This window comes from Dama dama, chromosome 23 (genome assembly GCF_033118175.1).
Source record: "Dama dama isolate Ldn47 chromosome 23, ASM3311817v1, whole genome shotgun sequence".
NCBI classification, from domain to species: Eukaryota; Metazoa; Chordata; class Mammalia; order Artiodactyla; family Cervidae; genus Dama; species Dama dama.
The window spans coordinates 2,753,634-2,773,735 of record NC_083703.1 but is presented as its reverse complement, the minus strand read 5'-3'; the positions used below and the strand labels follow the sequence as shown (position 1 = coordinate 2,773,735).

General features: G+C 39.6%; 1 protein-coding gene across 1 annotated transcript in view; it reads left to right on the top strand.

Annotated features, from left to right (window-relative positions):
- The first annotated feature begins 1,892 nt into the window (after window positions 1–1,892).
- TMX4 (thioredoxin related transmembrane protein 4) overlaps window positions 1,893–20,102 on the top strand; it is a 65,724-nt gene continuing 47,514 nt past the window's right edge. The window contains exons 1-2 of the mRNA XM_061125922.1: window positions 1,893–2,161; window positions 16,119–16,234. Coding sequence (XP_060981905.1) covers window positions 1,983–2,161; window positions 16,119–16,234 — 295 coding nt within the window. The 5' untranslated portion in view covers window positions 1,893–1,982. The remainder of the gene's footprint in view (window positions 2,162–16,118; window positions 16,235–20,102) is intronic.

Genomic DNA, 20,102 nt, shown 5'->3' with positions numbered 1-20,102 from the left:
CACTGTGATTTATTATTTGTTTGCAAGGTTGACATAAAGAGCCATATTATCAGTGAGACCCCTTTCAGCCACCCTGCTTATTTAACTTATATGCAGAGTACATCATGAAAAATTCTAGGCTGGATGCAGCACAAGCTGGAATCAAGATTGCCAGGAGAAATATCAATAATCTCAAATACACAGATGACACCACCCTTATGGCAGAAAGTGAAGAGGAACTGAAGAGCATCTTGATGAAAAGTGAAAGAGGAGAGTGAAAAAGCTGGCTTAAAACTCAACATTCAAAAAATGAAGATTGTGGCATCCAGTCCCATCGCTTCATGGAAAATAGATGGGGAAACAACAGAAACAGTGACAGACTTTATTTCTTGGGCTCCAAAATCACTGCAGATGGTGACTGCAGCCATGAAATTAAAAGATGCTTGCTCCTTGGAAGAAAAGCTATGACCAAAATAGACAGCATAATAAAAAAAAAGAGACATTACTTTACCAACAAATGTCCATCTAGTGAAAGCTTTGGTTTTTCCACTAGTCATGTATGGATGTGAGAGCCGGACTGCAAATAAAGCTAAGCACTGCAGAATGGATGCGTTTGAACTATGTTTTTGGAGAAGACTGTTGAGAGTCTCTGTAAGGAGATCAAGCCAGTCCATCCTGAAGGAAATCAGTCCTGAATATTCATTGGAAGGACTGATGCTGAAGCTGAAGCTCCAGTACTTTGGCCACTTAATGTGAAGAATTCAGTCATTGGAAAAGATTCTGATTCTGGGAAAGATTGAAGGCAGGAGAAGGGGATGACGGAATGAGATGGTTGTATGGCATCACTGACTCGATGGACATGAGTTTGAGCAAGCTCCAGGAATTGGTGATGGACAGGGAAGCCTGATGTGCTGCAGTCCATTGGGTTGCAAAGAGTCAGACACAACTGAACAAGTCAGCGGAACTGAACTAAGGTATGATTGTCTCTGCAGGCAAAATTCACCTTTCTCTTTCTCACCTGTAAGTACAGATTGAATATTGATCTCATGTTCCTTTCAATACTCTTAGTTGTATAGTTGTCCTTAAGCCCAGGACAGAAATTACTGTTTTTCATGATAAGTGGACCACACTATGCTTTACATATGTAATAAATTCTTTTAAACCACACATTTTAAAAGCACACCCGGCCTCTAATGGTAATTTTCATACATTCTTGTGTGTGGTGATCTCAAGGTACAGACGCATCAAACGTGTATCTGGAAAGAGATTTGGAAATAATTTAAGGTTACTTTCATTTTCAATCTGACAAATGTGTAACCAAGAGGAGCTCGAGGTCCATTTTATTGTAACCGGCACTATTCCTATAAACTGATTCATTTTATCTGTTAGTATCCATGCTTTAAACAATTTATTTTTTGTGAAATTAAATTCATTTTTGTAAAAATTAAAACTGCACGGTCTGGTTTCATTATTTACTATTAGGCAGTGCTATTTCATTATACACATGCAAAGAGTACTTAAAGTTTCCTCTCCTTTTCAGTAAGGGAAGCCCAACGCATCCCTTCTTTTTTCTTTACAGTAAAACAGTTTACTTGCAGTCCACTGTTGCTATTTTGCTATCATTGAATAGAGGATGCATAGTTTAATTACTGGCCACTTTTCTCTTTAGAAAGAAACCACATGTGCCAACCCATTACTTGGCACTAGCCAGTCAGGCTCTAATTATGCAACATTAGGTCACTGCTTATCTTTAACACTGCCATCCGGAAGGAAGGACGGCCGTTGCCAAGGCAGCCAACGCCCCGGGCAACGGCGAGTCTAGGCGGAAGGGGGCGTGGCCTCGGTGGCCCAGACCTGTAAGAGGCGGGCCGCCGCCGGCGCAGCGGGCCGGGCAGGTCTGCGGGCCAGGCGGGCCTCTCCGCGCACCACCTGGGAGGGCCAGGTCGGCGGGCCGCCGCGTCCTTCTTCTTAACCCGGGGAGGAGCCCGGCTCCGCGTCCCGGTATGGCGGGCGGGCGCCGCGGCCCGCTGTTCGCGGCGCTCCTGGCCGCCTGGGTCGTGGCGGTGGCGGAGGCGGAGGCCGACCAGGAGCAGGCCGCGCGGCCGCCGGAGCGGAGCCTGGTGCGGCCCATGACCGCTTCAAACTGGACGCTGGTGATGGAGGGCGAGTGGATGCTGAAATTGTGAGTGTGCCTGCCCGCCCCCCGCCGCACGGTCCTTGCAGGCGCCGCTCCCGCGCCAGCGCCGCCCTAGTCTCGACCTGAGCCCGGGCCGCGCAGCTAGGGACTTGCGTGGCCTGGCTGAGCCCAACCTCCCCGCCATGCAGGCGTGTTTGGCCTGCCCCAAGTCACCCTGCCTGGCTTCTCCGCTGCTTTGGGAAGAAGTGTTTTAGGAATGGGGTGGGTAAGCGGTTTACCCATGGGGTGAAGGGGAACAGTAATCCTAAGGGATTAGATTTAGGTCCTACCTGAATTGTCTAGTGGTTTTCCTACTTTTTTCAATTTAAATCTGAATTTGGCAATAAGGAGTTCATGGACTGAACCACAGTCAGCTCCCATTCTTGTTTTGGCTGACTGTATAGAGCTTCTCTATCTTTGGCTGCAAAGAATATAAGCAATCTGATTTCTTTATTGACCATCTGGTGATGTCCATGTGTAGCGTCTTCGCTTGTGTTGTTGGAAGAAGGTGTTTGCTATGACCAGTGCGTTCTCTTGGCAGAACTCTATTAGCCTTTGCCCTGCTTCATTCTGTACTCCAAGGCTTTGCCTGTTACTCCATGTATTTCTTGACTTCCTACTTTTGCATTCCAGTCCCCTGTAATGAAAAGGACATCTTTTGGGGGGGTTGGTTTTAGAAGGTCTGGTAGGTCTTCATAGAACCATTCAACTTCAGCTTCAGCATTACTTGTTGGGGCATAGACTTGGATTACTGTGATATTGAATGGTTTGCCTTGGAAACAAACAGAGCTCATTCTGTCATTTTTGAGATTGCATCCAAGTACTGCATTTTGGACTCTTTTGTTGACTATGAGGGCTACTCCAGTTCTTCTAAGGGATTCTTGCCCACAGTACCTGAAGAACTATGGATGGAGGTTTGTGACATTATACAGGAGGCAGTGATCAAGACCATCCCCAAGAAAAAGAAAAGTAAAATGGGTGTCTGAGGAGGCCTTACAAATAGCTGTGAAAAGAAGAGAAGTGAAAGACAAAGGAGAAAAGGAAAGATACACCCCTTTGAATGCAGAGTTCCAAAGAATAGCAAGGAGAGATAAGAAAGCATTCCTCAGTGATCAGTGCAAAGAAAGAGGAAAACAATAGGATAGGAATGACTAAAGATCTTTTCAAGAAAATTAGAGATACCAAGGAAACATTTCATGCACAAATGGGCACAATAGAGGACAGAAACGGTATGGACCTAACAGAAGCAGAAAATATTAAAGAGATGGCAAAAATACACAGAAGAACTATACAAGAAAGATCTTCATGGCCTGGTAACCACAATGGTGTGATCACACATTTAGAACCAGACATCCTGGAATGTGGAGTCAAAAGGGTCTTCATCACTATGAACAAAGCTAGTGGAGGTGATGGAATTCCAGTTGAGCTGTTTCAAATCCTAAAAGATGATGCTGTGAAAGTGCTGCACTCATTATGCCAGCAAACTTGGAAAACTAAGCAGTGGCCACAGGACTGGAAAAGGTCAGTTTTCATTCCAATCCTAAAGAAAGGCAATGCCAAAGAATGCTCAAACTACCTCACAATTGCACTCATCTCACAGGCTAGTAAAGTAATGCTGCAAATTCTCCAAGCCAGGCTTCAACAGTACATGAATTGTGAACTTCCAGATGGTCAAGCTGGATTTAGAAAAGACAGAGGAACCAAAGATCAAGTTGCCAACATCTGTTGGTTCATCAAAGCAAGAGAGTTCCAGAAATATATCTAATTCTGCTTTATTGACTATGCCAAAGCCTTTGACTATGTGGATTACAGCAAACTGTGGAAAATTCTTAAAGAGATGGGAATACCAGACCACTTTACCTGCCTCCTGAGAAATCTGTATGCAGGTCAAGAAGCAACAGATAGAACTGAACATGGAGAATGTTTGGGCTCTGATTCAAGATGACACTTGTAAGCAGAAGTAAGCTATATAGACACTTGAGATCTTTTTAGAAGTTCTCTTCCCATCAAGTTCACTTCAGAATAGGTCAATACAAAGTGAGGCTTTTCCTTTAAAATCCTTTAAAGGAAAGAGGATTTAAACCATTATGTATATCCAAATTCAAGAATCTATGTGCTCATCCTGAAAAAAAATTTGGCTCTTTGTGATACTCCTTTGACAAAATTCAATACTTTAAAAAATAAAATTTATCTTCAGTACTATTATAGACCTACTATAAATTTCTAGGAATTTTTTCAAATATCCAATAAATTATCAGTTTGTTTAGATGAACTGGTCATAATAAATGGAGATTGTTAAGTATCCACTGGTGATATTTTTAATTTCTCTAAATAAGCAAATTAGGAAGCTTTCTGATAATGTTGGGTTGGTGAAAAAGCTTGTTCAGAATGGCCCAACCCAGTATTAAAATTTTAACATTACTTTAAATGACAGTTCTTCATTTGTTCATTTGTTTATATGCCACTTCTCCTCTGGGAATTTTTTCTTTTCTGTCCCAATTCATACTAAGCTCCTATAACACAATTCCTGGTTAGATCAGTGTCAATAATTTATTTTTAAGGACTTAGCAGTGTTTGTTTTCTCCAAGACCCAAAAAAACCCTATTGTAAAATTTAATTTGTTGTGTTTTCTTTGTCTTTCAAACACTCAACTTTTTGTATCCTTGCTGTTGAATTTTCAATTTTTAAAAAAGCACTTCTCTGTTAAAGAAAAATATCAACTAAAACTATATTTGTAGTAATTTACCGTTTCTGTTCTGTAACCTTTTTTAAAACCTGAAAATTTCTCCCATTAACGTTAACATTTTCTTTAATGCTGTGGACTTTTTGTACATTCAGTTTTTCTGTTCGTATTTGCTTTCATATTCTTTTATACATTTTACTCCTGTTTCTGCCATGTCTCTATGATTGGCTTGCTGTGCTTTCTTCCTCTTAACCTCTTTTGAAAAGTTTGTTCTTTCCTGGGTTAGGGAAGATTATCTAATCTTTAAATGGACTTCTGATGTTTTCTTTTCTCTATTCCCATTGTCTGAGGAGGCCTTACAAATAGCTATGAAAGGAGGAGAAGCTAAAAGCAAAGGAGAAAAGGAAAGATATTCTCATTTGAATGCAGAGTTCCAAAAAATAGCCAGGAGAGATAAGAAAGCCTTCCTCAGCGATCAATGCAAAGAAATAGAGTAAAACAACAGAAAGGGAAAGACTACAGATCTCTTCAAGAAAATTAGAGATACCAAGGGAACATTTCATGCAAAAATGGGCTCAATAAAGGACAGAAATGGTATGGACCTAACGGAAGCAGAAGATATTAAGAAGAGGTGGCAAGAATACACAGAAGAACTGTACAAAAAAAGATCTTCACGACCCAGATAATCACAATGGTGTGATCACTCACCTAGAACCCGACATCCTGGAATGTGAAGTCAAGTGGGCCTTAGAAAGCATCATTACGAACAAAGCTAGTGGATGTGATGGAATTCCAGTTGAGCTATTTCAAATCCTGAAAGATGATACTGTGAAAGTGCTGCACTCAGTATGCCAGCAAATTTGGAAAACTCAGCAGTGGCCTAAGGACTGGAAAAGGTCCATTTTCATTCCAATCCTTAAGAAAGGCAATCCAAAAGAATGCTCAAAGTACCACACAATTGCACTTATCTCACATGCTAGTAAAGTAATGCTGAAAATTCTCCAAGCCAGGCTTCAGCAATACATGAGCCGAGAACTTCAAGATGTTCAAGCCATTTAGAAAAGGCAGAGGAACCAGAGATCAAATTGCAAACATCCGCTGGATCATCGAAAAAGCAAGAGAGTTCCAGAAAAACATCTATTTCTCCTTTATTGACTACACCAAAGCCGTTGACTGTGTGGATCACAATAAACTGTGGAAAATTCTGAAGGAAATGGGAATACCAGACCACCTGACCTGCCTCTTGAGAAACCTGTATGCAGGTCAGGAAGCAGCAGTTAGAACTGGACATGGAACAACAGACTGGTTCCAAATAGGAAAAGGAGTACGTCAAGGCTGTATATTGTCACCCTGCTTATTTAACTTATGTGCAGAGTACATCATGAGAAACGCTGGGCTGGAAGAAGCACAAACTGGAATCAAGATTGCCGAGAGAAATATCAATAACCTCAGATATGCAGATGACACCACCCTTATGGCAGAGAGTGAAGAGGAACTAAAAAGCCTCTTGATGAAAGTGAGAGAGGAGAGTGAAAAAGTTGGCTTAAAGCTCAACATTCAGAAAACTAAGATCATGGCATCTGGTCCCATCACCTCATGGGAAATAGATGGGGAAACAGTGGAAACAGTGTCAGACTTTATTTTTGGGGGCTCCAAAATCACTGCAGATAGTGATTGCAGCCATGAAATTAAAAGAGGCTTACTCCTTGGAAGGAAAGTTATGACCAACCTAGATAGCATATTAAAAAGCAGAGACATTACTTTGCCAACAAAGGTCCGTCTGGTCAAGGCTTTGGTTTATCCAGTAGTCATGTATGGATGTGAGAGTTGGACTGTGAAGAAAGCTGAGCACCGAAAATTTGATGCTTTTGAACTATGGTGTTGGAGAAGACTCTTGAGAGTCCCTTGGGCTGTAAGGAGATCCAACCAGTCCATCCTAAAGGAGATCAGTCCTGGGTGTTTATTGGAAGGACTGATGCTGAAGCTGAAACTCCAGTGCTTTGGCCACCTCATGCAAAGAGTTGACTCATTGGAAAAGACCCTGTTGCTGGGAGGGATTGGGTGTAGGAGGAGAAGGGGATGACAGAGGATGAGATGGCTGGATGACATCACCGACTCGATGGGCATGAGTTTGAGTAAACTCCGGGAGTTTGTGATGGACAGGGAGGCCTGCATGCTGCGATTCATGGGGTCGCAAAGAGTCGGATACGACTGAGTGACTGAACTGAACTGAACTGATTTTTTCATACTATTATTCATTCAATTGCCTTGTAACCTTTTGCTGTTTTAAACACTTGCTTGGCCCCAATCACATAAGTTCTTGAGAATACTGCTTTTGTTCTTTTGAAGTATGAAAGTATGCAATATAATGCAATTTTATATACTGTTCTGGTGGCTTTTTCCCCAAAGACATCAATAGACATTTATAAAGCCTAATTTTGGCCGATATACTTTAAACGGATATCCAGAGGAAAAATAAGTCTTTGGGTTAAATTAATTTATGATCATGTTTCAGAATGGAAACTAGTGAGTCTGGTGGTGGAGGAAACCCTCATTTATTTCCCTAGGATCTCTTGGATTTACTGTTGTTTCTCCAGTATCCTTCTTATACTTGGACAGAACATCAGTGCCTTAACTTACCCATGTTATATAGTTACAATTTCTTCCAGTTTCATCGATTATCATGATTTGTTTATTGAATGTATAAGAGATAGTCATTAGATGCTTGTTATGTGTCAGATTCAAAGCTGGGGACTTGAGAACATGAAGATGAATGAATTACATGTCTCAATTTCAGGAGACTGGCAGTCTGCTGTGTGTAAAGGAGATAAGTAGCATAGGTAGCACTTGTTTAGCAAATATTTAATGGGTGCTTCCTTTCTGTTGAGTGTTCCTCAGCAGTTCTCACCAGATACTGTTGGCATTTTGGCTTGCACAGCTGTTTGATATGTGAGGATGGCTCACACACTGCAAAACCTTTGGTACCCCTGGTATCCCATGAAATCCTAGCAGGCATGTGACATCAACAAAGTTTTAGTCCATCCCCCATACAGCCTTCTAAACGCTTCTGATTAGAAACCACTTCCGTGGGTACTGTTACAGATAAACATGCATCATTGTCATCATTTTAATCATAGTAAACAGTTACATTGCTCACATCACATGTTCAGAATGCCCTGTCTCAGAATTTGAGCGTTACAGCAATCTGATGTAGAATCATTATTCTCATTCTCCTTAACTAGAGGAAATTAAAACTGGGAAGGTTAAAGCTTTAAGCTGTATTTTTAATAAGTGGTGGGTATGGCCAGGACTAGAATGCTGGCCCGAGCTTTGCAATCCCCGGTACAAGCTGAGGAGAGTAGCTATGCCGTGGGGAAACCTGGAGGAAGGCACAGAGCCTGGCTGACTTGTGCTTAGGCTCTCAGTACCTGACCCATGTAAGGGGAAGCCTTTTCCCTAAAGGATTCAGAGGCCTGCCTATGGATTTACCATCTCTCTAAATTCTGCAGATGAAGAAAGAACATTGCTTTGAGCTCATTTCTGACACCTCACCATTCAGACAGGTGCCTGCCTTCCCTGTATCCCCACCAACAGGAAACTTCTTTCTCACTGTGCCTTGTTTGTATCTATTGTGGCCTTATTTCACAATTCATAAATTTACATGTTTTTGTACTTGATTTTTGTCTTATTCCTCCTGTGGATGATAAGCTTTAAGTAGAGGAACAAAGTTTTTCTTCTTCCTGTTTATCTACAAAACCTTAATAACTGTCAAATTCTAGGTGTTCAGTAAATACTTTTGACTCAATGAATGAACAAATAATATATTTTAATCTTTAATCAAGAGCTAGTGTATCACTGAAGGAACAGTGGTTTCCTGGTATCCTTGGGTACCGAGGATACTCACTATCATCTCCCCTTTGTTGATTGATATAATACATAATTGTTGTGACCTGGAGTGTGCCAGGCTCTGTTCGAGGTTACAAGCAAGGCACCAGTTGTTGCCTTCTTGTAGTATTAATTCTAGTGAAATTATTAAATTTCTCTAGCAGGTGTCATGGTTTTCACAGAACTGTCAATTTTTATTTTTCCTCTACATTTTATGATAGCATGTCTTATAAATTATCTTCTAAGAAAGAGAATTGAGCATAATACTTGCAACTCTTGGCTATTAAGAGTTTATCCAGATTTTCCAGAAAGAAGAATAACACTTGTAGTTAAGGCATTATTTGTTGACATTGTGATTTGGTTTTATATAGTAAGTCATAGAAAGATGAACCTAGTATACTGATGTTTTCTTCATTGTTACAGATTCTTCTGAGTTTGTTGGTCAGAGTAAATTCTAAGTGAAAATTAACTGTATCTGTCATGGTTCATCTCATGTCTGCAAGGATCAGAAACGAGAGTGTACTGGGAAACACTGGTAAAGTTTTAAGTCAAGATAAAAGAAAAATTGACCATTATTGGGGAATAAAAATTATTTTTCATGAAATTTTATTTCTAAAAAATATATCAAATTCTTTCTCTTGAAATGTTTAGTATGCTTAATGAAATCTCATACAAAATTCAGTGAATTCATGCTGTCAGAGGCTCAAGGGCCTTCAACCACCTTACATGTAGCAGATGTACACGTACGATTTGTACGTGAATACCAGTGTAGAGAACAAAAGCTTGCTGTTGAATTCTGTTCCCCAGTAATGGTTAAAAACATTAGACTGACACCTAAGTTCATGGATTTAGCAATATTTTGCTTTCTGGAATATGTAATACTTCAAATGTCTTTATGAAGCGTACTAATTTTACATACCACTGTCATCTTCAAAAAGTTTAAAAATACTCTTACAGTTTCCATGACTATAAAGGTACTAATTCCTCTTGGAAATTTTTAAATCAAAGAAAGATTAATTTATATGTAAAAGACAAAATTAGAGCAGGTCAACTCTATTATAGTTCTTAGAAGACTACCACTATGAGCTGTTTTTTTTTTTTTTTTTTTTTTATGAGCTGTTTTTTAATGTAAATGTGTTCAGTCCATTGTAATTAGTCTTATTCATGTATATGTACTTAAACAAATTACATTTACCTATGCAAAATGAGGGAGACGGAGGGAGGGTGGGAAGGAGGAAGAGACACAGAAGAGAGGAGGGGAGAAGAAGGAGAGGGAGAGAAAGAGAAACATCATTAGGATCATGTGCTTTTCCTCCTTTGTATTCATTTGGGCCCTGGAGGAATTTTACTTATAGTTCCGTTCAGTCACTTGGTCGTGTCCGACTCTCTGTGACACCATGGACTGCAGCACGCCAGGTTTCCCTGTTCATCATCAACTCCCGGAGCTTGCTCAAACTCAAGTCCATGGAGTTGGTGATGCCGTCAAACCATCTCATCCTCTGTCGTCCCCTTCTTCTCCCACTTTCAATCTTTCCCAGAATCAGGGTCTTTTCCAATGAGTCAGCTCTTCACATCAGGTGGCCAAAGTAATGGCGTTTTAGCTTCAGCATCAGTGCTTCCAATGAATGTTCAGGACTGATTTCCTTTAGGATTGACTGGTGGGATCTCCTTGGAGTCCTAGGGACTCTCAAGGGTCTTCTCCAACATCACAGTTCAAAAGCATCAATTCTTCAGCACTCAGCTTCCTTTATCGTCCAGCTCTCACATTCATACATGACTACTGAAAAAACCATAGCTTTGACTAGACGCATCTTTGTTGGAAAAGTAATCTATCTGCTTTTTAACATGCTGTCTAGGTTGGTTATAGCTTTTCTTCCAAGGAGCAAGCCTCTTAATTTCATGGCTGAAGTCACCATCTGCAGTGATTTTAGAGCCCAAGAAAATAAAATCTTATAGAATCTTATAGTAGATTCTAAACTCAACATTCAGAAAGCTAAGATGATGGCATTGGACCCCATCACTCCATGGCAAATAGAAGAGGGAAAAGAGGAAACAGTGACAGATTTTATTTTCCTGGGCTCTAAAATCACTACAGATGGTGACTGCAGCCATGAAATTAAAAGACTCTTGGCTATGACAAACCTAGACAGCGTCTTAAAAAACAGAGACATCACTTTGACAGCAAAGGTCTGTATAATCAAAGCCATGGTTTTTCCAGTAGTCATGTATGAATTTGGGAGCTGGACCATCAAGAAAGCTGAGCACCAAAGGATTGGTGCTTTCAAATTGTGCTAGAGGAGACTCTTGAGAGTCCCTTTGACTGTAAGGACATGAAAACAGTCAATCCTAAAGGAAATCAGTCCTGAGTATTCATTGGAAGGACTGATGCTGAAGCTGAAGCTCCAATACTTTGGCCACCTGATGTGAAGAACTGACTCATTGGAAAAGACCCTAATGCTGGGGAAGACTGAGGGCAGGAGGAGATGGGGAAGACAGAGGATGAAATGGTTGGATGGCATCATGGACTCAGTGGTCGTGAGTTTGAGCAAACTCTGGGAGATAGTGAAGGACAGGGAAGCTTGGAGTACTGTAGACCCCACTGTGGTCCTTGAGGTGGCAAAGAGTTGGACACAACTTAGCAACTGAACAATGAACAACAGATTCTAAATGGGATCATTTAGATACAAAACAACATTAGTAACTTTAAAAGTTGCAACAACAGTAGACCAGTTCCCTCATGTAAGACTCAGGGCTGGTTTATCTCCATTAGCAAAGAATGCACTAGGTTAATGGATGACCTTGGTACATTCCAGCACAACAAACTGATTAAATCTAAGAAATAATAGCATTAAAGTGCCACAAACCACTGGGTAGGAGCTACAAAGAAAATGGAGGATCTAAAATTATCTCAATGGTATTTGTATATTTGAGGGTCAGTTTCACCCAAATCCTGGTTTGTAAAATAATTTATCTGGAGATTAGGCACTAGGATTTTGTTAGATGATGAAATTTGTATCATTTAATGATTACTGATATAGCAAAGGTGTCCATGAGTTGTATGCAAAAACAGGTCTAGGGAAATAAAGCGAAAAAAAAAAAAATCTAGAGTTCATTAAATTGTACTTCAGAATTTCATATATAATGTGTATATATATAAATGCATATGTTTAGTTGCTTAGTCATGTCCAACTCTGTGACCCTATGGACTGTAGCCTGCCAGACTCCTCTGTCAATGGAGTTTCTCAAGCAAGAGCAGTGGATTGGGTAGCCATTCCCTTCTCCAAGGGATCTTCCTGACCCAGGGATCAAACCTGGGTCACCTGCATTGCAGGCAGATTCTTTACTGTCTGAGCCACCAGGTATGTCTTATTCCTACTGTCTGTGTGTCTGTCTCTCTGTTGGATCTTATTTTCCTTGAACACTTTTATCACGGGAATACCTCCATCTGGGTTCTTGCTCTGTGTGGTCTTAGTTCAGCAAGTCAATCTAAGAAATAGCTTCAGCAAGTCTCTCTGAATCTGTCTTGTGGCCTTACAGCAGTGAGGTTGTAAAGTTCAGTGATTTCAGTCACTCAGTCGTGTCTGACTCTGCGACCTCACGGACTGCAACATGCCAGGCTTCCGTGTCCATCAACAACTCCTGGAGCTTGCTCAAACTCATGTATATCGAATCAGTGATGCCATCCAACTATCTCATCCTCTGTCATCCCCTTCTCCTCCTGCCTTCAAACTTTACTAGGATCAGGGTCTTTTCCAATGAGTCAGGTCTTCACATCAGGTGGCCAAAGTACTGGAGTTTCAGCTTCAGCACCAGTTCTTCCAATGAATATTCAGGACTGATTTCCTTTAGGATGGACTGGTTTGATCTCCTTGCAGTCCAAGGGACTCTCAAGAGTCTTCTCCAACACAACAGTTCAAAAGCATCAATTCTTTGGCCCTCAGCTGCCTTTATAGTCCAACTCTCATATCCATACATGGCTACTGGAAAAACCATAGCTTTGATTAGACAGACCTTTGTTGGCAAAGTAATGTCTCTGCTTTTTAATATGCTGTCTAGGTTGGTCATAGCTTTTCTTCCATGGAGTAAGCATCTTTTAATTTCATGGCTGCAGCCACCATCTATAGTGATTTTGGAGCCCCCCAAAATAAAGTCTGTCTCTGTTTCCATTGTTTCCCCATCCACTTGCCATGAAGTGATGAGACCAGATGACATGATCTTAGTTTATTGAACATTGAGTTTTAAGCCAGCTTTTTCCCTCGTCTCTTTCACTTTTATCAAGAGGCCCTTTAGTTCTTTGCTTTCTGCCATAAGAGTGGTATATTATCTGTGTATCTGAGGTTATTGATATTTCTCCTGGAAATCTTGATTCCAACTTGTGCTTCATCCAGCCTGGCAGTTCTCATGATGTGCATATCCGTTAAACAAGCAGTGTGACAATATACAGGCTTAACGTACTCCTTTTCCAATTTGGAACCAGTCTGTTGTTCCATGTCCAGTTCTAACGGTTGCTTCTTGACCTCCATACAGATTTCTCAGGAGGCAGGTAAGGTGGTCTGGTATTCCCATCTTTTGAAGAATTTTCCATAGTTTGTTGTGATCTACACAGTCAAAGGCTTTGGTGTAATCAATAAAGCAGATGTAGATGTTTTTCTGGAACTCTCTTGCTTTTTCTATGATCCAGCGGATGTTGGCAATTTGATCTCTGCTTCCTCTGCCTTTTCTAAATTCAGCTTGAACATCTGGAAGTTCACAATTCATGTACTGTTGAAGCCTGGCTTGGAGAATTTTGAGCATTACTTTGTGTGAGATGAGTGCAATTGTGCAGTAGTTTGAGCATTCTTTGGCATTGCCTTTTTTTGGGATTGGAATGAAAACTGACCTTTTCCAGTCCAGTGGCCACTGCTTAGTTTTCCAAGTTGCCCGGCATATTGAGTGCAGCACTTTCACAGCATTATCTTTTAGGATTTGAAATAGCTCAACTGGAATTCCATCACCTCCACTAACTTTGTTCATCATGATGCTTCCTAAGTCCCAGTTGACTTCGTATTCTAGAATGTCTGGCTCTAGGTGAGTGATCACACTATCATGGTTATCTGGGTCATGAAGATTTTTTTGTACAGTTCTTCTGTGTATTCTTGCCACCTCTTCTTAATATCTTCTGTTTCTGTTAGGTCCATACCATTTCTGTCTTTTATTGTGCTCATTTTTGCATGAAATGTTCTGTTGGTGTCTCTGATTTTCTTGAAGAGATCTGTAGTCTTTCCCATTCTATTGTTTTTCTCTTTCTCCTTCTATTGTAAGGTTCAGATGAGCTAGCTAATGCACCATAAAAATGTCTCTGAAACCAAACCATTTATTACAGATATCATTTCCTCAAATGATATTCTTAATATGTGTCTGCTTTACATGCATCATCTAATCTCTCAATAACCTTCTAAGGTAGCTGCTCTTACTATCTCATTTAACATTTGAGAAAGCTGAGGCATGGAAGGATTATTAACTTGCTCAAAGTCACATGGTTAATTTGTAGTTGGTCTTTCTGATTCCTCCAGCAGAATTCTTATCCAATATATTGAAATACCTCTTGAAATTGACTTAATAATAAAATGTTCCTCTTCACCCTAGAGTTTACCAATTCTTTACCCCAGTCTAGTCTGCCATTTGGATATTTAGAAAATATGTAGAAAATACCAAATTTTCTCAGATGAAGAATATAACTTTCTTTAAAATTGGCTCATTTACTTATTCTGTAAACATTTATTGAGTACTTCCTGTATACCAGGATGTATTTTGCCTTGGAAATATAGAGATAAAAGTGCTTATGGAAAAATCGACGTTCAAAGATGTCATGTCAGCAGATTGTTCTTGGACTATGTTCTCTGGTCCCTGTCGCCTGGACATGAGGGCTTGGACAGTGAGCTGTAATAGCATGATTAGTGACTTTTTAGAATTACCTTGGACTTGACTATACTAGTCTTTTTTTAAAGATGGAACTAGACAGGGCTGGCCTTCTACCTCTTTTCTTTGCTTCCATCTTATTCTTCCCTGATCCATTATCCACAGAACTGCTGGGTGAGTTTTACAAGATGTAAATATGATCATAATTCTCTTACCTCCTTAGGGCTAACCAGAGAGCTTCAAATAGAGTGCTGACCCCTTACACAACTCTTAAATGCTCATTACTCTGCACCTTCACATATATTGTTTTCTCTGCTTAGATGAGGATATTCCTGATCCCACTCTGGCTGTTAACTCCTACTTTAGCACAGATGTTCTTTTTCTTTGGGCCCTTCTGAGATCACCCAGCTTCTGAGGGTCTCTACAGCATCTTTTCTGTACTTACATTTGCCTCTTGGATTCTAATTACCTCTTTGGACTGTAAAATCCATAAGGAGAGGAGATGCATTAGTCTTGTCCAGAGTTGTAGCCTCAGCTTCTAAGGTGGTGCTCAGTTCATGTTTATTGAATGAAAAAAATAAATGTAAATAGCAGAGTTCTAATTAAAGACACATGTTTTTCTATCTCTTTAGTGTCAGAGTTGGTTCAGCTATAGCTTCTACTTTCTTTCTCAAAATGCTTTTCAGAACTGTCACAGAGCTTTGGAAGTGACTCACATTCTCACTAGCAACAAGTCTTATGGTCTTTGCTCATCACATTTATAGCTTTGATGAATTTGAAACTGGTTTGGCTAGTTTATGGGTTCAGTTCAGTTCAGTTCAGTCACTCAGTCGTGTCCGACTCTTTGCGACCCCATGAATTGCAGCACGCCAGGCCTCCCTGTCCATCACAAACTCCTGGAGTCTACCCAAACTCATGTCCATTGAGTCAGTGATGCCATCCAGCCATCTCATCTTCTGTCGTCCCCTTCTCCTCCTACACCCAATTCCTCCCAGCATCAGGATCTTTTCCAATGAGTCAACTCTTCGCATGAGGTGGCCAAAGTATTGGAGTTTCAGCTTCAGCATCAGTCCTTCCAATAAACACCCAGGACTGATCTCCTTTAGGATGGACTGGTTGGATCTCCTTGCAATCCAAGGCCCTTGTGAAAATTATCCTTCTTTAGTAGCACTTGAAAAACAGTGTTCAACCTCAAATATCAGAAAGTATCTGTAAAGTGATAAAATTTGGGTTGATTATCGCAATAACATTGAAATAAAGTATTTTAAGTCTATAGTAATTGTGAAAAATCTTAAACTTGGTGAATTTTTCCCTAGGAATTTGATATTCATAACATTAAATTCTAGGGGGGAAATATACTTCTGTATCAAGTAACTTTGGAAAAACTTGCCTTTGTGCCTCCTTTTAGTTAAGAATTTGTCAGTTTAAATACTCTATTTCTCTATTTTGTTTTATTGATGTTTTTATGTGTATTGAATAGCTGTTATTCTTTTATAGTTATGCCCCTTGGTGTCCCTCCTGTCAGCAGACTGATTCAGAATGGGAGACATTTGCAAAGAATGGTGAAATACTTCAGATCAGTGTGGGGAAGGTAGATGTCATTCAAGAACCAGGTACTGTAAATGTTGAACATTAAATACAAAAGTTTGTTGCTTTTAATTTGAATTTTTTCACACATGCAGAAAATTTGAAAGACTAGAATATTGATTACCATAAACTGACTACCTAAAATCAGCAAACAATATTTTAGCATGTATGTATCTGTTTGTGTATTCATATTTACACATAAAGATGTGTGTATATATTTTTATGATTTTTTTGCTAAGTCATTTGAATATAAGTTGCAAACATCGTGAGACTTCACCCTTCATTACTTCAGCATATTAATGTGTCTTTAATTATTTTCCATGTCGTTTTATAGTTTTTTAAACCGGATCCAATCAGGGTTCAGCAGTTACATTTAATTGTTAAGTGTTTTTAGTCTCTATCAATCTAGACTACTCCGTTTTTTCCATGCTGTTGTTATTCTGGAGAAAACAAGCTAGGGATTTTCCGAGATGTTTCTTTATGGTGACATTTAACTTGCTCTTATATTTTCTGCATTTTCTGTAAACTTGAACTTTTGTCTGAAGGGATGATTTGAGTTGAACACTTATGGAGGAGTGATGCTGTGATTTTGTATTGTATCCCATCAGAAGACATGTACTGTCACTATTAGTGGTGCTGAGTTTGAGCACTTGGTTAAGGTGATGATACTACACATCTCAATTATAAAGAAAAGGCCACACTTTATAGCTGGCAGGTAATCTGTGGGGCAATACTTTGGGGTTTTAAGATCTGTGATGATCTTACCTGAACAAGATATTTTATTAAGAGTTCCAGGATGGTGAATTTCTAATTCTTTCACCATCTCCATTTATTAGTTGTTAATGATGAAAATTAAGTAATAATGAAATAATGAATGAATAATGAAAATGAATACTAATGAAAAAATTATGATGATACAGGTTTTCAAAAGAGGGAGATAGAGACTTGAATTCTGAAAAAATACAATAAATTTGTATTTCTAGTTTAAAATTAACTGTGTAATAAATGTAAATTGAGAAAAGTTGGGTTTTTATTATTTAAATCTCAAATTTGACAATTTTCAAACTGTATAAGTAATTTTTTCCTATCTACATTTAATTTCTACCTGTTGCATGCTTTCATAGGAAAGAAAAAGATAGTAGACGTGGAAATGTAGCTATTCCTTCTCTGTAATAGCTGTGAGTCCAACAATCACAAAATAATGAATTACCAGTTACATGGACAACAAAATGAATGGTGTCAGTTAATATCTATGTGTTGACAAACCCATGGAGAGAGGTTTCTGCTACAAGCTGTGAGTCCTTAAGCCTCCGCCTTTTTAAGCATTTAAACCAAAACCAGTAATGCCTGTCTGCTATTTAGAGATGGGCAGTTACCGTTATTGGGCTCCCCTGGTGTCTCAGACAGTAAATAATCTGCCTGCAAGGCAGGAGACCCGGGTTTGATCCCTGGACCAGGAAGATCCCCTGGAGAACGGAATGGCTACTCACTCCAGTATTCTTGTCTGGAGAATTCCATGGATAAATTAGCTTGGCAGGCTACGGGTTTGCAAACAGCCAGCCACAACTGAGGGACTAACAGTTATCATTATTAGTTGATGATTTGGGCTATTATATCGGCTTCCCTGATAGCTCAGTTGGTAAAGAATCCCCCAGTTCCATTCCTAGGTCAGGAAGATCCGCTGGAGAAGGGAAAGGCTATCCGCTCCAGTTTTCTTGGGCTTCCCTTGTGACTCAGCTGGTAAAGAATCAGCCTGCAATGAGGGAGACCTGGGTTCGATCCCTCAGTTGGGAAGGTACCCTGGAGAAGGGAAAGGCTACCCACTTCAGTATTCTGGCCTGGAGAATTCCATGGACTGTATAGTCCATGGGGTCGCAGAGAGTCGGACATGACTTTCACTTTTGACTTTCTGCTGTTTTAATGAGCTTTTATATTTGGAGATCAAATCGTTACAGTTACTTATCTGCTGTAAGCTTGTTTGTTTTTAGAAGTTTGAGTCCAGTCAAGTCAGGTGTCAGCCTTGTTAACCAGACACGTTCTATGATGAGTTTTTTTAGAAATGAGGCATCTGGCCTATTCTCATTTCAGCCTTTTGGGTCACCTGCTGGAAATTCACAGCATAGTTTGAATTAAACAAATTAAACAGCTTTGTGATGAAGTCATAGATCTAAAACCTAACTATTAATAAATATAGTCTTTCCTTCTAAAATGTAGACTTATAGCTATTTTTCACTTGTGAATGGATTAAATGTATAATGAAATAAGAGAAATTGACTATGACAAAAATATTTTAAAAGCAAATTCATCATTGACTCATAGTATTAATATAAATATGATACAGGTTCAAAGAAGGAAAAAAGTCACTGGTTTAGTGTTCCATGAAAATAGGAAAGAAATAAAGACCAAAAAAATCAAAATGTGGTTCTTTTATGTCTTAGTTTTTTTAAAGTAGAAACTCTAGAATTTTTTTAAATGGTAGCTACTGAAAACCTGTAACTGATAAAAAAAAAAAAAAAACTAGGATACAAAATTCACACACATGACTGTGTGGCCTAGAGAATATTTCACTTTAGATTATATTATTTTATGCTTATAATTGTACTTTAAATTACAAATGTAATGCTTTCAAATAATATTTTAATAGAATTTAGAAATAATGTGTTTCTTCAACAAATTTTTGAGTTGGTATCATGCACAAGGCACTGTTCTGTATACCAGTGATAAGATCAATGATGCAGGTAAATAAAGATGCAAATGAATAAGAAGGGAAAAATGTGGTTCCGCATTGAGTTTACATTCTAGTGAAGGGGATAAACAGTCACAAAAGTAAAATGGGAAATAATGTCTGGTGGTGGTAAGGGCTGTAATGAAAAAGAAAACAAGGTAAAAATGTAAAAAATGGCGGGAGCCACTGTTTTAATAGGATGTCCAGGGAAGAACTTTTTAATTGTAGGTCTTGACAAATTAAGGAAATGAATTTCAATGAGGTTTAGGAGAGGATCTTTCCAGGTGGAGCAAACAGTATGTGCAGATAGGGGCATTTGGCTTATTTGAGAAAAAATATTGCCAGTGGGGTCCTTGAGACAAATGGGACTGGAGAGGTAGATAGAGACCAGATCGTGTAGGCTCTTGTTGGCCATGGCAGAGTGTTTAGGTTTTATACCAAGTATGATAGAAAGGAAGCTAACTGGAAGGTTTTTAGCGGGGGAGTTGCATGATTTGATTCATGTTTTAAAAGTATTCATTTGGCTGCTATGCAAAAATTTGTCTGTAGGAGGTCGGAAGTATAAGCCAGAAGAAAAGTTCAGAGGTCAGTTCAGTAGCCTAGAGTGGAGGGATGAGGGCTTGGATGAAAGCAGCAGTGTTACATGGGTGGATTGAAGATACGCATTTGGCTGGAATACCCAGAAGGATTTCCTGATAGATGGATTGCAGCACTTGTGAAAAGAGTGAAGATGGAAGAGACTAAAAGAGGATCAGGTTTGCAACAGGGTTTAGCTTTGAGATGTTTAGTAGAAATCCAAATAGAGATGAGATAGAGAAAGGCATTTAAGAATTATCAGGTAGATGGTATCTTGAGCAAAGGGACAAACTGAGATTACCTAGGGAATGTGTGCTTCCCTGGTGGCTCAGTAATAAAGAAGGAAACTCGAGTTTGATCCCTGGGTCGGGAAGATCCCCTGGAGAGGGAAATGGCAACCCACTCCAGTATTCCTGCCTGGGAAATCCCATGAACATACGGATCGCAAAGAGTCGGACACGACTGAGTGACTAGACACCAGCACCAGGGAATATGTGCAGAGAAGTGTTTTCAGAATTGGGGCACTCCAACATTTAGAAGCTGAAAAGGAGAAGCTAGTGAGGTAGGAAGGAGATGGAGAAGTAGGCAGTCCT